At 36.0% G+C, this 18,571-nt stretch overlaps 10 protein-coding genes across 10 annotated transcripts; 2 read left to right on the top strand and 8 right to left on the bottom strand.

The window, feature by feature from the left end:
• Window positions 1-141: 141 nt before the first annotated feature.
• EIN_181630 (nucleotide-binding protein, putative) lies at window positions 142-960 on the bottom strand (the record flags this gene model as incomplete). The annotated part of the gene is made up of 1 exon (XM_004260719.1): window positions 142-960. One exon carries the CDS (start codon window positions 958-960, stop codon window positions 142-144), a length of 819 nt encoding a protein of 272 aa, XP_004260767.1.
• A 362-nt stretch (window positions 961-1,322) lies between these two features.
• On the bottom strand, window positions 1,323-2,045 carry EIN_181620 (hypothetical protein; the record flags this gene model as incomplete). The annotated part of the gene is made up of 1 exon (XM_004260718.1): window positions 1,323-2,045. One exon carries the CDS (start codon window positions 2,043-2,045, stop codon window positions 1,323-1,325), a length of 723 nt encoding a protein of 240 aa, XP_004260766.1.
• A 621-nt stretch (window positions 2,046-2,666) lies between these two features.
• EIN_181610 (hypothetical protein) lies at window positions 2,667-4,181 on the bottom strand (the record flags this gene model as incomplete). Its single annotated transcript, XM_004260717.1, has 1 exon — window positions 2,667-4,181. One exon carries the CDS (start codon window positions 4,179-4,181, stop codon window positions 2,667-2,669), a length of 1,515 nt encoding a protein of 504 aa, XP_004260765.1.
• Window positions 4,182-5,112: 931 nt separating this feature from the next.
• EIN_181600 (alcohol dehydrogenase, putative) lies at window positions 5,113-7,721 on the bottom strand (the record flags this gene model as incomplete). Its single annotated transcript, XM_004260716.1, has 2 exons — window positions 5,113-6,541; window positions 6,598-7,721. The coding sequence occupies 2 exons, from the start codon at window positions 7,719-7,721 to the stop codon at window positions 5,113-5,115; spliced, it is 2,553 nt and encodes an 850-aa protein (XP_004260764.1).
• A 726-nt stretch (window positions 7,722-8,447) lies between these two features.
• On the bottom strand, window positions 8,448-9,152 carry EIN_181590 (hypothetical protein; the record flags this gene model as incomplete). Its single annotated transcript, XM_004260715.1, has 1 exon — window positions 8,448-9,152. One exon carries the CDS (start codon window positions 9,150-9,152, stop codon window positions 8,448-8,450), a length of 705 nt encoding a protein of 234 aa, XP_004260763.1.
• A 200-nt stretch (window positions 9,153-9,352) lies between these two features.
• EIN_181580 (Osmotic avoidance abnormal protein, putative) lies at window positions 9,353-11,938 on the bottom strand (the record flags this gene model as incomplete). Its single annotated transcript, XM_004260714.1, has 1 exon — window positions 9,353-11,938. The coding sequence occupies one exon, from the start codon at window positions 11,936-11,938 to the stop codon at window positions 9,353-9,355; it is 2,586 nt and encodes an 861-aa protein (XP_004260762.1).
• A 318-nt stretch (window positions 11,939-12,256) lies between these two features.
• On the bottom strand, window positions 12,257-14,362 carry EIN_181570 (T-cell activation Rho GTPase activating protein, putative; the record flags this gene model as incomplete). The annotated part of the gene is made up of 3 exons (XM_004260713.1): window positions 12,257-13,630; window positions 13,761-14,086; window positions 14,164-14,362. The coding sequence occupies 3 exons, from the start codon at window positions 14,360-14,362 to the stop codon at window positions 12,257-12,259; spliced, it is 1,899 nt and encodes a 632-aa protein (XP_004260761.1).
• Window positions 14,363-15,161: 799 nt separating this feature from the next.
• EIN_181560 (hypothetical protein) lies at window positions 15,162-16,460 on the top strand (the record flags this gene model as incomplete). Its single annotated transcript, XM_004260712.1, has 1 exon — window positions 15,162-16,460. One exon carries the CDS (start codon window positions 15,162-15,164, stop codon window positions 16,458-16,460), a length of 1,299 nt encoding a protein of 432 aa, XP_004260760.1.
• A 189-nt stretch (window positions 16,461-16,649) lies between these two features.
• Window positions 16,650-17,402, bottom strand: EIN_181550 (hypothetical protein; the record flags this gene model as incomplete). Its single annotated transcript, XM_004260711.1, has 1 exon — window positions 16,650-17,402. One exon carries the CDS (start codon window positions 17,400-17,402, stop codon window positions 16,650-16,652), a length of 753 nt encoding a protein of 250 aa, XP_004260759.1.
• Window positions 17,403-17,561: 159 nt separating this feature from the next.
• Window positions 17,562-18,410, top strand: EIN_181540 (hypothetical protein; the record flags this gene model as incomplete). The annotated part of the gene is made up of 1 exon (XM_004260710.1): window positions 17,562-18,410. One exon carries the CDS (start codon window positions 17,562-17,564, stop codon window positions 18,408-18,410), a length of 849 nt encoding a protein of 282 aa, XP_004260758.1.
• Window positions 18,411-18,571: the final 161 nt, after the last annotated feature.

Raw genomic sequence — 18,571 nt, 5'->3', positions numbered from 1 at the left:
ACTCCGTATCGAGTTTGTATGGAATGATCAAACAAGACAAAGTCCCTTTGCCCCAGTGGCCGCTTTACATTGCCGGGAAGCTTGGCGTTCAATAATTTTTTCTTTAGTTCAATTTAATTAAAGTTTAATTAAAAGAGTCAATTAAGCAGTTTTGATGAATTCCTCAACAAACGAGGTGAGCGCTTTAAGAGCGGTAGCAGACGGTTGGTCCGAGAATGGGTTTGTACCAGTTTCGCCGGACATACACACCTTTGGCTCGATTGGGATAGTTCCGATGAACTTAAAGTTGTACTTCTCAGCTAGGGTTTTGCCGCCTTGTGAAGAAAAGATGTTTGTTGTTGTTTGGCAATGTGGGCAAAGGTACCCACTCATGTTTTCTATAACGCCAAGCACCTCGACGTCAGACATCTTGCAAAAGTCGATTTCTTTTTCGACGTCGTTGACAGAGACAATTTGCGGAGTTGTTACTAAGACTGCTTGTGTCTTCTTGTTGCTTTCTTTAATCAATTGCATAATCGTCATGTGCTCATCAGAAGTTCCTGGCGGTGTGTCGATGATTAAAACATCTTTTTCGCCCCATTCGACATCTTGTAAGAATTGTTGGATCGCTCCACTCTTCTTTGGACCTCTCCAAATGACGGGTGCGTCGGGGTTCGACAACATAAATCCTATAGACAACACATCTAAATTGTGACCACTCACATCTACTTTTACTGGTGCTATCCCACCATGCGTCCCATTGAACACACCAGAGCCGGAAACACCAAACATCTTTGGAATGGACGGGCCGCAAAGGTCGATGTCCAATATACCCGTCTTCATCCCAGCCTGAGCAAAGGCGCGTGCCAACGAAGATGCTACAGTTGACTTTCCGACACCCCCCTTGCCTGATAAAACTAAGATGATATTTTTGATGTGACTGACTCCACAATAAGCAGTGTCGGGCTTAAATTCAGTCATTTTATATTTTGCAGATTACGGTCTCTTTTATAATCCTAACTCAATTCAAAAACTTCAATATAACTCGAATGGTGATTTGCAGGAGTATCTCCCAAAATTGTATTCTAGCTTCAAAATACTATAAATGGTAATTATTTTATTATATTGAAATGGTATTTAGTGGTGAAATGGTAATTTGTGAAAACAAATTTTGTTATGTGGAGAATTAAAAAACCTTTTCTTTTTCACAAAAAAAAGAAGACCAACTTTTGGAGAATTCAATTGACTTGTCTAGAAGAATTATTCAAGTCACTTTATATGTTCTGAAAGTATTTGATAGATAATTTGGAGTGTTAAATAACTCGAAAGAAAAAAATCATTTCTTACAAAACGAGAGAGAGTTTCGACCTGATATAGTAAGTGATCGGGTTGAAGACACACGAGATGATATTACAGACAACAACTATTGTGGCCAACAACATCATTAAAGTCCATTTGTCCATAAAAGGATATGGACGTATACCATAATCAAAGTAATCTTTCAGACAAAGACCACAATACCCAAAGAAAGCAACGACTGGCGAGAATTTTGAGATGGAGTAAAACTGGTCGATGTGTTTAGACCCTTGTGCAAAAAGCAAACAGTCGATGAGCAAGAAGAGGAACGGGAAAGTGTGTTCAAAGTGTGTCACAAAGAGTTGGTCGACAAATGTCGGTTGCCACTCTCCATCAATTCGCAAGACGTTACTTGGTGACTTGAAGAATAGCACCCAGAACATCAACGTGACACACAAGCACAACACAAATGCCAATTGATTCAAAACATCGACTAGGAAGTTTGCTTTGTCACTTCGAATACGTTTAATGAACGAAGGATCAAATAAGAGTAATGACAGTTGCTTGCAAAAAGCAACAAAGAAATATAAGAGACACGCCCAACAACTCCACATCGTCCAAAATCGACACATTCTCCCAAATGTATAATTTTTATGAATCATGTGGCGAGTCGTTACGGTAAAGATAAATGTCACCACACAGAAATCAAACAACAGACGGTAGAACGTCTTCATTTTTGTGAGTTGTTTTTCCACTTCATTCACCTTCATTACAATGGAGTTTTTTAGTTTTTCATATTTTCGTTCTTTGGGGCACAAGAGTCTCGGCGTTTTCGAAAATGTGGGGGAAACAATTCATATTATTGAATTTAATTTAATGTTTTTTATTCTTTTTGGTGTGATTTTGGAGGATTTGCTCAGTTATATGTTTTTAGGTGGTTTCTTCATTCAAATCTTTGTGTTACTCCTTTCTTTTGACTTTTGCTTCTTTTGTGGTGTGGCTTTGAAGTTAATTGTATTAACAGAAACCATATATTGTAGTAATAATATAATACAGTATTTTTTTAATCCCCAAGGACTGTTAATCAGACAATCCAGGCATTTGAGGGAATTTTTACTACAAAAATATGCCGAATGTCATAATCACTATATAAGGAAAGGTCTAATCATTTAAACACTAATATTGTGGGAATAATAAAAGAAGTTAGGGTCTTTGTGTTTATTCATTTAACAATCTTTTTAACTCTCTGTATAGTATTTTTATTAGAATAAATAATTTGTTGATGTTATAATTAAAAAACTATATATATATAATAAAAAAAATAACATAAAAAAATTAACAATAGATAATGTATATAGTATAAATAACTATAATAAACTAATATAATTAATCTAAAGATATAATAAGAATGGAAGAAGGAAGAGAAGGATTTTAAGTCCTTCTGCTTTGTCTCTGTTGTTGTTATTCACTTGAGGCTTGCACTTTCCAGTCGTAGAGCATATCATTCCAGTTCGACACGTTCCACAAAAAGGGATACACCCATCATCAAAAGGAACAGGACCGTCTTCAATGGTGTTGTTCAAGTCAATAGTGCACTCCACATTATTACAGTCAAATCTCTTCAACCCACAATCGTTCTGAAGATCGTATTGTGTCGACCTTTCGAAGAACACACTTTTGAGTTTCATTTTCTTCCCAACAGACATCATCTGTGTGAATACAAGTACATTTGCAAAGAGCCGATTTCTTTTGTCAAATCCAATTTTGATGTCTACTGTTTTTCCGTCGGTCCCAATGTTATACTCTGTATTAATTCTGTTTTGCACGGGGTAATTTAAAGACGGATTAAAGTCCTTGCTATTAACATTCATGAAGAGATCACTTTGAATGAATTTCCAGTCTTCAACATCTTCAATTTCCACTGTAATTCTCGCTTCTTTAAAGTCTTGAGCAAACAACATTTCAGTTGGGTAATTAAAAATGACAGAGAGGAGTCCATCCTTTGACTCAAATTCAATTGTCTTGTCTAAGTGAGTGTAAATAGTTGTAGAGTTGTCTCTATTTATTTGGAGAACTCTCCACGTAAAAAAGGATGCTTTTAATCCTTCTTTGTTTTCAGACCAGACAAGTGGGTCAGCAAAGAACCGGCACTTTTGGATCTCAGCAGACGAGAAGCGACTATTTGATACTTTCTCGACGTCACTTTGAGTGTTGAAGTCATCAAAGAATATTATTTCCCCATCAAAAGAGACCAAACCAAGTGATACACGTTCTTTGTATTGAGGAATTACGAATGTGTCATCTTCTTGCTTTGGATAGGAAGTGGTCACTCCGTTATTTTTTATGACAGCAATAGAAGGGGTTCTATTGTGGTTGATAAATTGGATTTTGACATTTGAGGAAGTTCGGTCCAAAACTATTAAAGAAGGGTTGACTCCCAAATCGAACACCAGTTCGTTCATTGTGACTTGTGTCATCGATAAAGTGATTTGATTAATTCCACTAACTAACGTGGATATCACCTTTTTGTCCACTCCAATTACAACTTTGGACAATTCGTCAGAAATGTCTTTAGACTTCACAACTACGTATCCGGCTATCATACACAACTGGGAACGTTGTGTTGGTCCAGTCAATTGAATATACTCTCCACACCTTGACAAATTATTTGGAGTCAAGTTGACCAATAGAAAATCCTTGTGGATATAACACTTAATGCCCAAATTTTCACCGAGTATCTTTTTATCATAGTCTTTGACTATTGTGTTGTCGTAACATTCCTTTCTTTCAACAATCTCAACATCTTCCGAGTCCATATCCACTGCAATGAAGTCGTTTATACAGTTCACCTTCCCAGATAATGCACAAGAAAACAGCGTGAATAATAGTACAACACTAAACACCATAGAGAAGTGTTGAATATTAAGTTGATTTTTTAGAACCCTTTTTTATATTGTGACATGCGATGAATAAATTAAAACTATAAATATTTTTCAAATCACACCCAATAAATCAATAAAACCATTTTTTGTTCATCAGAAAAAGAAAAAAGCGTTTTTAGCTTTGTTTTCAAGTATCACTTATTTTGCTTTGAATTGTCACAAATGTAAGGGAATGAGTCACATTTTTTGGTGGTTTTTTTTGTATAACATTAAGGTCACATTACCAATATATTTCGTTTAGGTGATCCATTGTTTTAATTGAAAAAACGTACAATTGATTTGTCGTAAACAATTTGTCAAACTAAAATAAAAATTCTATTTTAATAAAACCAAATAAATACGATGATAAAAGTTATTTGAAAAATCGAAATATTTTATGAGCAATTATTTCAATCAGATTGTTTTTATTAAGCAAAAATTAGTGTTGACATTTAAAATGTTTTTTAGATCAATATTTCTCTAATAGTTTTACTTTTAATTAATTAAATTATATCTAGTAATAATTATGAAAAAAACACTTTTAATTATTTTATATTTTAAAAACGTTATGTATTTTGGGAACAATCCAATTCTTCTTTGAATAACAATAATACTCCTGACCAATAGTAAAATTATAATACATTATAATTAATATTTATTAAAAGTTTTAATCTTGTTATTTTGGCTGTTTTGTTTATTATGTTAACTTTTAATAGTTTTTTGAAAACTGTTTTTTACAGGTTTTTGCTTTATTTATATCTTTTTTAGTTGATTTAAAAGGTGCTAAGATTGTTAATCAATATAAATTATTAATAAATTTATATTATTAAGTCCCACGAAATTAGCTTATTATTATAACTATTGATTTATCAAAAATCGTTAAAAATATATAGACTTCCCAAAAGATATCAATTATTCAAGCAATTGGGAAAAAGGACTCTTTGAGTATCTTTTCCATGTCCTTCACCATTGGAATCTTCGGGTTGCATGGCGAGCACTGATCCTCGAAAGCAAGAAGAGCCATCTCGGGAACATGTGACATCCAGTCCTCCTCTTTAATACCAGCCTGCTTGAATCCAGTAATTGTCTCAGTGTCGAGCATCAACTTCTCACAAGCCTTGGCAAACAACTCAACACCGTTTTCGTTGTTTTCAGTAGTGATTCCAACCAAATGAGCAAGGTTGTTGTATCTCTCGTCAGCCACATACACGTTGTACTTTGGCCACATCGCCAACTTTCTTGGGACAACACCATTGTATCTGATAACGTGTGGTAATAAGACTGCAACACATCTTCCATGTGGAATATGGAAGGCAGCTCCAACTTTGTGAGCCAAAGAGTGGGCAATACCAAGGAATGCGGAAGCAAATGCCATACCAGCAATGGTAGCTGCGTTGTGCATCTTTTCTCTAGCGATTAAATCACCATTGTATGACTTGACCAAGTTGTCGAAGACCAATTTCACTGCTTCTTTGGCAAGACCGTCTGTGTATTCATTTGCCATAACTGAGACATAAGCTTCAACAGAATGGACCAAGACATCAAGTCCCGTATCGGCAATAGCTCTCTTTGGCAATGAGACTGTGAACATTGGGTCGATGATAGCAACCGATGGAGTCAACGAGTAATCAGCAAGTGGGTACTTCTTACCAGTGTCAGTGTCTGAGATGACAGCAAATGGAGTGACTTCAGAGCCGGTTCCTGATGTAGTTGGGATGCAAATAAGTCTTGCCTTCTTGCCCATTGTTGGGAATTTGAATGCTCTCTTTCTCAAGTCCAAGAACTTCTGTTTCATGCTGAAGAAATCAGCTTCTGGGTGTTCGTACAACAGCCACATGATCTTAGCCGCATCCATCGCACTTCCACCACCAATGGCAATGATGTTGTCTGGGTTAAATGTGTTCATTACAGCAAGTCCCTTTCTGACTGTTTGAATAGAGGGATCTGGTTCGACATCGATGAAAATTTCAATTTCAACATTGTTTTGTCTTCTCTTCAAGACGTCCATCACTCTGTCGACATAGCCAAGCTTGTACATCATTCTATCAGAGACGACGAAAATCTTTGAGAGCTCCTTGAGTTCCTTCAAGTATCTGATCGCGTGTGGCTCGAAGAAGATCTTTGGTGGGACTCTGAACCACTGGAGATTGTTTCTTCTCTCAGCAAGTCTCTTGACGTTCAACAAATTGCAGTACGTGACGTTTGCACTGACTGAGTTTCCTCCGTATGAACCACATCCCAAAGTAAGAGATGGTTGCAAGTAATTGTATATGGCTCCGAGAGCTCCTTGAGTTGATGGACGTTGTGGAGAATTCTGCACGCCTTCATTCTCAACGCAAATTGCTCTACAATTTTAGAGTCGTTCGAGTGAATTGCAGCTGAGTGTCCAAGACCACCAAACTCAAGCATAGCCTCGGCCTTATCAATTCCATCAGCAGTGTTTTCTGCCTTCAAAATTGCAAGAACAGGTGACAACTTCTCCTTTGTGAGGGGCTCTTTCACACCAACTTCTTTGCACTCAGCACAGATGATATTTGTGTCTTCGGGAATGACAAATCCAGCGTTCTCAGCAAACCACTTTGGTGACATACCTGGGCACTTTGGGTTGAGTCTAGCATTTGCAGAGTCATCAGAATATGCGCAAACACCAAACATGAACTTCTCGAGTTTTGCCTTCTCTTCGTCGTTCACAAAATAGCACCCAAGTCTCTTGAATTCAGCGATCGCATCGCCATAAATTTCTTTGTCGATGATAGCAGCTTGTTCTGAAGCACAGACCATACCATTATCAAACGACTTTGACATAACAACATCATTAATTGCTTGCTTCAAAAAGCATGATTTCTCAATATATGATGGGACATTTCCGGGTCCAACTCCAAGTGCTGGCTTTCCAGACGAGTAAGCTGCCTTGACCATGGCTCCTCCACCAGTCGCCAAAATAGTAGCAACACCAGTATGATTCATCAATTTGTTGGATGCTTCAATACCACCAAACTCAATCCATTGAATGCAGTTCTTTGGTGCTCCCGCCTCAATGGCAGCATCTCTGACAATAGTAGCTGCTGCAATTGAGCATTTTAAAGCAGATGGATGGAATGAGAAAACAATTGGGTTTCTAGTCTTAATAGAAATGAGGGACTTAAAGATGGCGGTTGATGTTGGGTTGGTGACTGGAGTGACTCCACAAATCACACCGACTGGTTCAGCGACTTCAGTAATACCATAAAGTGGGTCAGTGTTGATTATACCAACAGTTCTGGCGTGTCTCATCTCGTGTGTGACGTGTTCGCAAGCAAAGATGTTCTTTGTTGCTTTGTCTTCCAACACACCTCTTCCTGTTTCTTCAACAGCCAATTGTGCCAAGTAACAGTGTTTATCAAGTGCTGCAACAGATGCCTTCTTGACTATATAATCGATCTTTTCTTGAGTGTACTCTGGTTGCAGATACTCCTTTAACGCAACTTGGGCATTCGCGACTAACGTGTTGATGTGCTGATCAACAGTGATTTTCTCTTCGCTCATTCTGATTTTCAAGTTTTTTGAGTACTTTTAAATCCCCAGATACTCACTTTGTTGAGATTTCTCAATTTCGTTCTCACTTTTCTTCCCACAAACTAAGTAAAATTCAAATCACTAGGGTGGCTAATTCATAACGAGTTATGAATTAGAATAGGATCAAACCAAAAACCATTTGTTTTTGATTTGATCCTATTGATTTCTTTTTCCTTTTTACTATTTGTTTAAGTTTGGTTAAACCAAAAATTAACTATTAACTATTTTTCTTATTTCAGAAACGTCAAAATCAAGTTTGGTATTAATTGTGCTAATTATCCTGGTTTTTTCTGTGTTAAAAGTGCTTTTATTATTTTATTTTAATAACAATAAAGTCCTTTTCGAACATTCTTCCCTTTTTTATTTCTGGAAAAAGACTTTTTACGTGGCAATCACGCACTGATTTTTGAGATTGAGGTTTTTAAATATAGATTTAATTCACAAAAAAAGCATAAACTATTGTGATGTATAAAATAATAATAAATGACGAATGGTTTTACAATAATTTATAATAAATGTCTTTTGGGATAATTTGATTTACAAATTATAGTTTGTTATTAATAAAAATAGTATTTCACAAATTGCGTGTTTAGAATTAGAAAAGATTACAAATAATTAATTTAATTTAGAACAACATAACTAATTAATTAGAATTAGGGTTTCCTGAAATTTTAAAAATATAAAAAAGCGACTTGGTTAGATGTCTTCGTTAGTTGTTTCCTTTTTTTTATGTGTGATTTTTGTGAACAAATTTTTCAGTGGTTCGATGACTTCCTTTTCGAAGTAAGTTGGGGAGTAGTGAACCATTTGTCCGACAATGACAGCGTCACACATTAATTGGAAAATACCGCAACAAATGAATTGCAGAGGAACTTCAGAGATGATGAAATAAATAGTTTTAAAGGAGTCACCAACGATCCATCCGATGATAGTAGAAATAGGTAACCCGTCGCCGCTCTGTGTTTTGAAATTGTGATATATTTGTGGGAGTGCAAGCATCACTTCCACAATACTAGAAATCGCTCCAAGACTTTGGACGATGAAATACGAGTGTTGTGTTAAATATCCAAAGACAAGAACAATTGCACTTGAAACGACAAAGACTGTCAGAGTCTCTTTGATATCATTTTTTAGTGCAACAGAAGAAAGATATAATAATGCAACCATCCCACTGATTAATACAACGCTTTGAATTAACAAAAATGTGTCATATCGTTCGCCAAAGTAAAATGAAATTCGGAAGATGTTACTTGTGAGCAAAACATAACACGTACCTAAGCTAAAGCTTTTGAATATATTTTCATCATTTCGAGAAATGAAAAATGTAGTGTAAGGCGCTATCGGCATAAACACCATTAAAGTTTGCACTATTAAATTCACCACCGTCCCAACAACACCCATTTCTACTTTAAACAGTTCTTTTCTAAGTTATCGGTGGTTAAGAACTTTGAGGAATTCAAAGAATATTTTGATGGTTTATTTTTAATTTTTTATAGTTATATTATGGTACATGTTTTGGTTGTGAAATGATTAACAAAACCATACAATCACTCTATTCTCATCCCACCACTTTATATCAACAACTCCCAATGATAACGGCATCAAAGCTCATCCATCTTTTTTATTTGCTCATTTAAGTCTTTCCCGAAGGACGGCACAACAGAAGTTCTTCCTTTAAATGTGGTTAAAGGAAGTTCTACCCGGTTTTGTTCACACCCCTCAAGTTCATACAACTCCCCATCTACACCAGTTTCCATCTGGCACATTTGTTCTTTCACAACGCCAAATCGATCTTGAACGCTTGAACACAACAACTCACACTCAGTACATACAGTGTTTCCAATTGCTTCTTTTCTCGCCATTTCTTTACCAATGTTGTTGATGTCCCTTTTGAGTAATACACTGAACCCATCAGAACCTATTGCGCCATCAACGTAAGTCATAATATTTGCAACGTGCTTTTTACATCCCTTTTCATACTTTGCCTCATCTTCTTCGACATCGGCAGATATTTTTCGAAACGCCGTTTGACTTAAAGTTATCTTCTCTTTTATTTCGGCCTTTTTGGCTGTCATCTCGCGCTGCATTTTTTCCTCCAATTCCTGCCTCTTTGTTTTACTGGTGGTCATCACCGTTTCAATTTCATTTATTTTCATGTGAATTTTGGGGAACACAATTTTCTTCTTTTCATCACTGATTTGCTTTTGGCGGGTTTCGATTTTGTCGCTGAGCCAATTTTCATAGAAGGACTGACTCGCACCAACTTCCACACCAATTTGGTCAATCACTTTTTGGATCTTCAAAAGACCTTCCGCAATGCTCCTTTGCACCGCTTCGTTTCTTTCACGCTTCTTTTGTTCAAACTCCTTTTCTTCATCTTCTTCCATTTTTGTATTTTCAACACTCGCGTTTTCAATGCGCTTGGTCTCACTTTGAATGGACTCCAACATCTGTGTGAACCCATTTTGGAAGCAAATTTTCTCTTGTTCTTCGTCTTGCTTTGACATATTTTTGAGCGCCTCGATCTCGTCTTTTTTCTTCTGAATTTCTTTGTACACGGTTTTGATCTCTTCAACATCTTTGTAAAACGCCCTCTTTCGAGCCTCAATCGCATTTCGCCCATCCTTTTCCCAATTCACAAATTGCGCTTGGACAACACCACCAAGTTTTCTTGGCACGACACGCTCCAGTTCCACACCACTAACAAGTTTGATTGGTTGTTGTACTTCTTCCATCTTCTTTCCTTCACCACACAACTTTTGTTTGACATCTTCCACCATCGAAACCCCTTGTTGTATGTCACTGCATTGTTTAATAACTGACGTCCGTCGGTCTTTCACTGAATTTTCGCTCATTTTGATTTTGTCCTGATTTTTCCGATAGACTTCTTCAATTCTTCGACACTCTTCAGTGAGAACAATAACACTGGAGACCACTTTCTTCAATATGGTTTTCAGCTCAATGCAGTCTTGTTTTTTACTCTCAATGTATGAAACAGCGTTTTTCAATTCGGATTTTGCCACCTCGACTTCGCCTTTTGCAGCGGCAAATAGCAACTGCATTTCTTGGTTTTTTCTGTTCACTCGACTCAACTCGTTTCGCAGATTTTCAATGTCCTCCTCGCTGAGCTGTTTGTCCCCCTCCTTTCCCTCGTTGATCATTCTCTTGAGCTCGCCAATCTTCTCCAATTTCTTCTGAAAGAAAACGTCTTTACGAATGCCTTCGTTCTGCTTGGGCGAGTTTTTGATGGTGTTGACTCGTTTTGCGTAGTCCAAAGAACTTAATGTTTCCTCTTCGTCTTCAACTTCTGGAGAAATAGTCGCGACCATCGCAGTGACACTTTTGCCCCCCAACGCATCGGCTAATATACGAGTAAGTGCAGAAGACCTATAAGGAATATATTTATCTCCTTTGCTCAAGCCCATGATGACACGATTCAACACAAGTAGACTTTGGTTGATTGCCATTCCTTCAATTTGTTTGACCTTGTCCCCAAGAACACCCGCACGTTTACAATTTTCACTGCCAGCCAAATCAACACAATTGATCCTTCCAATACGAACCGTAGGTCCTTCTATCATGTTTTCTGTTGCTATTTGAACAATAACAGTGAATATACAATGCGAACGCGACGAGTTGGGATTCAAGTCTGTTTGTGCGGTTGTTCGTTGAGCGGTCGACCGTGCGAGGATTTCTCTGACGTTGTCACGTGTCACAGTCATTTCAGTGGCATTGACGGGTGCACACCCCCCTCCACTCTTTCTTTCCCTCACAAAAAGTTCCTCTTTATTTTGAGAGAGGAGGTCAAACACCTTTTCGTTATAGATTTCAATGTGTGTCACCTTCATCACATATTTCAGCCCCTTCTTTTCTAACACATCAAACAACTCAAACACAAGTCGCGGTATAACCCCTTCATTCTTCTCTTCTCCTTCCATCGTAAACGTTTTGCCGGTACCCGTCTGTCCATACGCAAAAAACGTGCAATTGTACCCTTCAATAACTTGTGGGATGAACCCGTTGAGTGCTGTTGTATAAAATGTTTGCTGATCTGTGGTCATCGGAAAGACACCATCAAAGGAAAATTTCTTGTCACGTATCTGAACAGACCGCGGAGAGGTTTTAATGTCTTCAGAATGCCCATCCTTCTTCAGTGGGCGGATCCGAACATAGACTTTGATGTTCATTCTTTCTCATTTTTCGAGTTTTTTCATCACTTTTCTTTCTTCTTGTTCTGTTGTTATTATTAATTGTTTATTTTACTATATTGATTAATTCTTTTTTTCACTTTCTTTTATTTTTTTTATTAAACGTTTTTAATTAATAATTTTTTTTTTCTTATTTTTTTTATTGTTTTTTTAATATAATTTATTAAATTATTAATGATATAATATAGAATAATCATATAGTATATTTAATCGTAAATATATAGTTTTTCAATAAGATCAAAAATTATGGAATAGATGAACATAAGAAGGAAATAAAATGACTAAAAATAATATTCACTACTTGTCTTCGAAGAAAGGGTTAGTCGCATTGTACGTAGAACTTAAAACGCCGTCGAAGTACGTTAACGACTCCTTCCTCTTATTCTCGTTTACCTGACCTGTCACGATTTTTGCGTTCTCGAAATTGATTCTGTTTTGCTCTTCCTCCTTCTTCTTCATGTCGTCCATCAATTTTTGTTTTTCACTTTCGATCGCCTTTTGCGAAATGACGAGGTAGTCTTCGAGCCCATTTTGGGGTTGGTCCAATAATTCTTCACCTAGAATCAATCTTTCAATACTTCTATATGATAACTCGGGATTGATGCATTTGTCCTCTATCTCTTGTTGTTCTTCCTTTTCCTTTTTTTGTTGCTTTTCAAATTCAACAATATTGAAGTCGACTTGTGGGATGTACAACAAATTTCGCATCGTGTCAGTCTTTTTTCGCTTTTGGCTTTTGATCGGCGACGGGTCTTCATATGTCTTTGTGATGAGATTATCATTCGTCATTGTCTTAATGTTCCTCTTTACGGTTGCTTGATTAATCACGACGGAATCGTCGCAAATCTCGTTATTCACGATTTTTTGTTGGCTTTTCTTCTCATCCTTTCCGTCACTGAAAATCCTATCAGTCACTTTTGCTTTGACTTTCCTTCGTGAAGTCTTTCTTTTAGATTCTGGGATTTGTGAAATTATTTCGTCCAACCCGATTTTGAGGTTTTGATGTTCCGTGAAATTACCACCAAAATTCGGGAATATTGCTGCAAAATTGGTAATGATAAATTCACCAATCTCAATCGAACCCAAATACTCATTTGTCGTTTCGGCATCCCCGAACGTGTCGTTTTCGCACAAACTCATCAAATTTGTTGTGAGGCAAACCGAAATGTTTTTCGCACTCATTGAGTTTATCTCAGACTTGTCACTAATCATTTTTGCGATCTTGAACGTGTTTGCCAGAACGAAGTAATTTTCAATCTCGAGAGAAGAAAGGGTTGTTTTTAATTCATTTATCAATTTGGTTTCATCCCTTTCCATTCGATGGTAGGAGCTCCACACTTTCAATAATTTTTCGGTGACTTTTCTATTCACAATACTCCCTGGTATATTCCTTAAAAACCTTTTATATACATTAGCGACGACGTCGCATGGCATCTCATCAAAATGTGTAACGCTTAATCGTTGGCAGATTTCCTCTATCCGTCGAACTGACGCGTTTTGGCTTTCTCGAAAAATCCCTTTTGTATTCCACCCATTCGTATATAACACATTTAACATTCTATACACAGCACATGGCATTTCTTCGCTCGTTCGTTTCTCAGAAAGTAATATCTCTCGTATAGTCTTATTTGTATACTGTGTGTAGACAAACAATTTACTTTGTTCCGCTTTCTATTGGTTACTATTTGAAATCTGATATTAATAAAATAGATATAATATAATTAATATAGATATAATATAATTAAAATATATATAACATAATTAATATAGATATAATATATGGATATATGAGTCAACAAACCGTTTTTAAGTTCGACGAAATAGTCGAGGTGAAAGGGGTGTCAGTGAAAAAAGAATGCCCCAATGAAAATAAGTTTTCGAATGATTTGAAGAGTGTTAGATAGTAATGGGGAAGTGCGAGGAGTTGGTCGTTATAAAACATTTGATTTTGGGAGAAAAGGATTTCTTGGCCTTGTGTTGGGGAAGCAAATGAAGCGCGAAGTTTGTTGATGTTCATAAACATTTCATTTGGAGTTTTAGAAGCTGCTTTGATTGTGTCTGTCATCAACTCGAAGTTATTTGCAATGAACCTGAAAGCGCCAATAAATTGTTCGGTCACTTTCTTGTCTATCTGTAAGTTTGTATTTCAGAGTCAACGAGTTAATACTATATTTACTATAGAATTAAACTAGTTGAAAACAAACCCAATAAAGCATTAGAAAAAGGAGGAAGTTTGGTGAGGAATTCGGCATGTTTGTTCAATTCTTGTTGTGTTGTTGAAAGAAGTAAAACAACACGAGTTGCTAAAGTTTGCTCTTCTTGCCAGAGTAACTCAATTGTACGCAAATCCGCCAGACGGTCTTTTATGTTCCGTTCCACAGATATGGTTTGGTTCCACTGCATTAATACTTTACAGTTTTTTAAAAAGAATTACAAGAACTTAATTAAACTATTTGAGTATAGTTTTATGTAATACATTAGATATGTGTTTGGTTTGTTGAAATTACTAACAATATTGTTAAATCAATTGTTTAATTTTATTATTAAAATAACTTTTTATATTATAAATTATAAATATTCTTTTTTTATTTTATTAATTTGTAACACGGTTGAGCATATTAATTTTCGCAACTAGACTGTATATATCATTTTATTATTATTTATGGCTAAATACTTGAAACCAATGAATTGCTATATTTCAAAAAATTTGACTTTTTTGTATATTTTTTTCTAAATTCATAAATTAATTTTTTAAAGTATTAAAACGTCCATTATAAAGTGCTTTTTTTTATTTAAAAACTAAAAAAGTCAAGAAAATGAAAAATGACAAAAACAACTTTTTCAAAAAAAGATATTTAATTTTTAGTTATATTTTCTAGATTTGAAAAAATATGAAATTTCATTTCTATTTTTTAAAATATTTCAAAAGTTTTCGTTTTTTTTTATTAATAGAACAAATGATGAAACTATATAATATAAATATTATACCATATAGTAAATTCAAAAAGATCGACTAATTCTTTTTTAATAAAAAAACTATAAAAATCATATTTCAATGTCGACACCAAAAATCCTTAAATCCCCGTCACTCAATCTTTCTTCTCCGTCTCAATTTCACTCTCCAGCGAAATCGGACTCCTCTTTGACGTATTCAGTTTGTAGTGCACCAAATCCATTTAAGCACATAACCGATGTTACTTATATGACAACTCCACCCCGTCCAGGTGTATTGCTCTTAACTTCAATAAACCAACACGTCTTAATTCGATTCCACGACTATACGCCAACGACGGAGAATATCACAGAAGCTTACGATGATGTTATATTCTATTTAGAAGACACTCCGTCTTATATATCTTCGCCCACAGAAGCAGCGACTGAAATATTATTCATTCCCGGGCGCCCCCTGGGGTTCTCTGTCGATGCGTTCTTTATGAAGAATGACGCTTTCTCTCAATTTCTCTTCTTTTTGAAGAGTCTTGGAGTGTCTTTGGCAAATGGCATTATACAGACAACAGCAGCACAGTCGATGTTCAAATTGGATGTCGAGAGATATATAAGAAACCTCGACTTGAATGTGTATATTGATAAGAGAGTTGATTGGATTCAAAGCAACGGACTTACATTACTCAGTCAAGTGTCGGTGATCCCACAGAGCGATGGCATTGATGATAAAATGAAGAATTCGATATTATATAAAGGCATTGAGGATGATATTCGTGGGAAAGTTTGGATGCGATTATTACAAGTGTCCGATGATGAGACGGAATTTAAGAACATCTTAGAACAAGTCAACCACATCACACAGAACCAATTAAAGAGATCCAGAGAGCTTCGGAAGAATTTTGAACAAATAGAGAAGGATGTTGGGCGCACACCAATTGAGGGGGAGTTATTGACTAACACCAAAAAGTCGATAGAAGAGATTAAAAATGAGTTGCGGGTGTTAATGAAGTGTTGGGTAGTCTATTACCAAGACTGTGGATATCAACAAGGACAGAGTGATGTGATGGTTGGTATAATGGAAGAGGTTGAGAGTATGTGTGGGCGGTTTTATGTGTTTGAAAGAGTGATGGAGATATTGAAGAGTGTGTATATAGTTCCCATTGACATTAATAATATCATGGCTGTCTTAATGGAAGTCTTAGATGATGATGTATATTGTTATATGAAAATGAAGAAGATAGGATATTCCTTTGTCTACAAGTGGATTGTCTTATTATTTCGACGCGACTTCACACCCAAAAAGTGTAAAAGAATATGGGACGCAATCTTTGCATTCAAAGAGAAGAAGTTAGTCTTTTTCATCGCAGCTGTGATGATCATCCATAACAAGAGGATTATTCTTGACAACAGATTTGAACTCGACTCACTCGCAATATTCTTCCAAGAGCTTGAAAATCACTTCGATGATGGTGTCGTCTATGACGCAGATATCGCGTATTATACCTTCATGGAAAAGGCAACCCCCGACCAGAAAAAGTACTTTGACAAGTTGTAATTTTATAGTTTATTTTACTATTTTCAATGGTTACCACGAGAATGCTAGTTGTACTAAAAATAAGTGATACGTTTCTATAATTTTAAACTATATACTTCCCCTCATTTCAGTACTATACTATAGTAATTACAATACTAAACAATATTATAGTTAATTTATAGTAAAATATAAACAATCACAAATAAAGTCTTATGCCTTTGTATTTCCTTTAATCCCGACTTTTTCGAACGAAAGGAGAAAGCCGAACTCCGTGAAAGCGTTACAAATGAGTTCTGAAATGGTCAACCAATTTGGTGATTCGGCCGACCATTGCATGTTCATCACCGTCTGTCCTTCTTCATTTTTTCCGACGGCGAGTGTCATCTTGTCGTTTTCTTTAGTGAAGACTAAAGTTTGTTGGTCTTTAGCGGATGTGAAAGTTTTCTTATTCAAGATCTGAGTCACGACTTCGACGATTTTTGCTGGTGGAAGTGTTGATCTGAGTATTACGGAACATCTGAAATCGGTCTCTGACAACTCGACGTCGTTTTCATAAGCGAATTGATGAAATGTGATGAAGTCCTTTTGTTGGATTGTTTTTGGAAGCTTTTGTTGCATATCTTTGAGTAGTCCATATCTCTCCAATTCTTCACCAAAGACGCGAATCACCGTCGACACCGCGTCATTCTCTTCCGTCTCCGAAAACGTTATAACAACAACATCACACTCTTTAGTCTTCCCAAACGTCAATTTCGCAAAGAACATGAACGCGGGCAATACGGCGACAATCGAGGTGTTGGTCTTACTCAATTGGAAGTGCTCAAACTCAAAAGTCGTGTAGAACAGCGTGTAAATGAATTCTTTGTTGATCGGCTCGTTTAACTCCGCCACCCATGACGTGCTCGACAAAAATTTGGTGTGAAGGTCCAATGGACTTTCCTTCCTGAAGAACCATGAAAACATCACTCTTCTTTTAGAGTTCTTAGTAGCTTTTTTTTAACTAGCAAAATGGGGACTTTTGGAAATGGAAAGACTGTACTATAAATAATAGTTTGTTTACTAGAATTATAGTACTCCGAGGTGAATCACAAAAACTTTAAAACTGTATTTGGAAGACAATCGATGGGGAAGTGTGGCGTGGTGATGAGAAGCATGGTCTCATTGATTACGACCAAATTGGCCGATTTTAAACAGTCGTATAAGAACACCAATATGAAAGGAAGGATACTTATTATCTTTCCATTGGTGATAATCACGTTGTTGTGTGTCTTTAGCCCATTTCTCTTTCAGATTGATAAAAGGATAATGAGGTCGGAACGACTTCCAGAGATATACATTAATAAGAGAGAAATCTCGATTGAGATTGACAGAATAGCATTTTTCTGTTTTGTTACACTTGGCATCTTTTGGTGGGTAGTCACTACGTATTCAGTGTTATATAAAACTAATACTGGAGTCCATGCTAACGTTCAAATGGTAGTGTGCTGTGTGTTGGTATTACTTACTAAAGTGAGAAGGCCAACTTATGTTGTTGATTTCTTCTTATTATTTCTCACGTGTATCTTAGCCGTGTTTACACTTGCACTCCACAGATTTTTGGTCGATGAAAATGAAAATAAGTTCTTTCCGTTCCAAACGACTTTCGACAATCTCCAAAACTCTCAAAGCGCTTTATTTGTAAATTTTACTTTACATGGAACTGTAGCTTTTGTTTTGGTATTATACGCAGCACTCCCTCATATCTTTTTGTCAATGGTACTCAGAGTTTTAATGTCTTTTTCTTTTTTATTAGCTTCGGCTTGTTATTATGCGTCGACAAATTCATTCACATCGTTGTTTGTTCTATTTTTTTATTATTTATTATTTTATATAATTATTATATATAATTATTATTTACTATTATTATTTACTATTAATGTCAATAACAAATCAGCAAAAACAATTTATACACATTCTCCTTTTTATGTCTAACCGTTTTGGTCGTTTCGTCACTCTCATTTTTGACAAATCCTCGGACAATCAATTTGACAACTATTCCACTCAGTTTGTCATTTGCTCTTTTCGTATCAATCACATTTAATAAAAAAAATAACAGGAAGTGTGCCTTTTTGTGTTTGATTCGTTATTTGTGT

Source organism: Entamoeba invadens, assembly GCF_000330505.1.
Source record: "Entamoeba invadens IP1 unplaced genomic scaffold scaff_1105074725183, whole genome shotgun sequence".
Lineage (NCBI taxonomy): Eukaryota > Evosea > Mastigamoebida > Endamoebidae > Entamoeba > Entamoeba invadens.
This window is presented reverse-complemented; position numbering and strand designations above follow the sequence as displayed.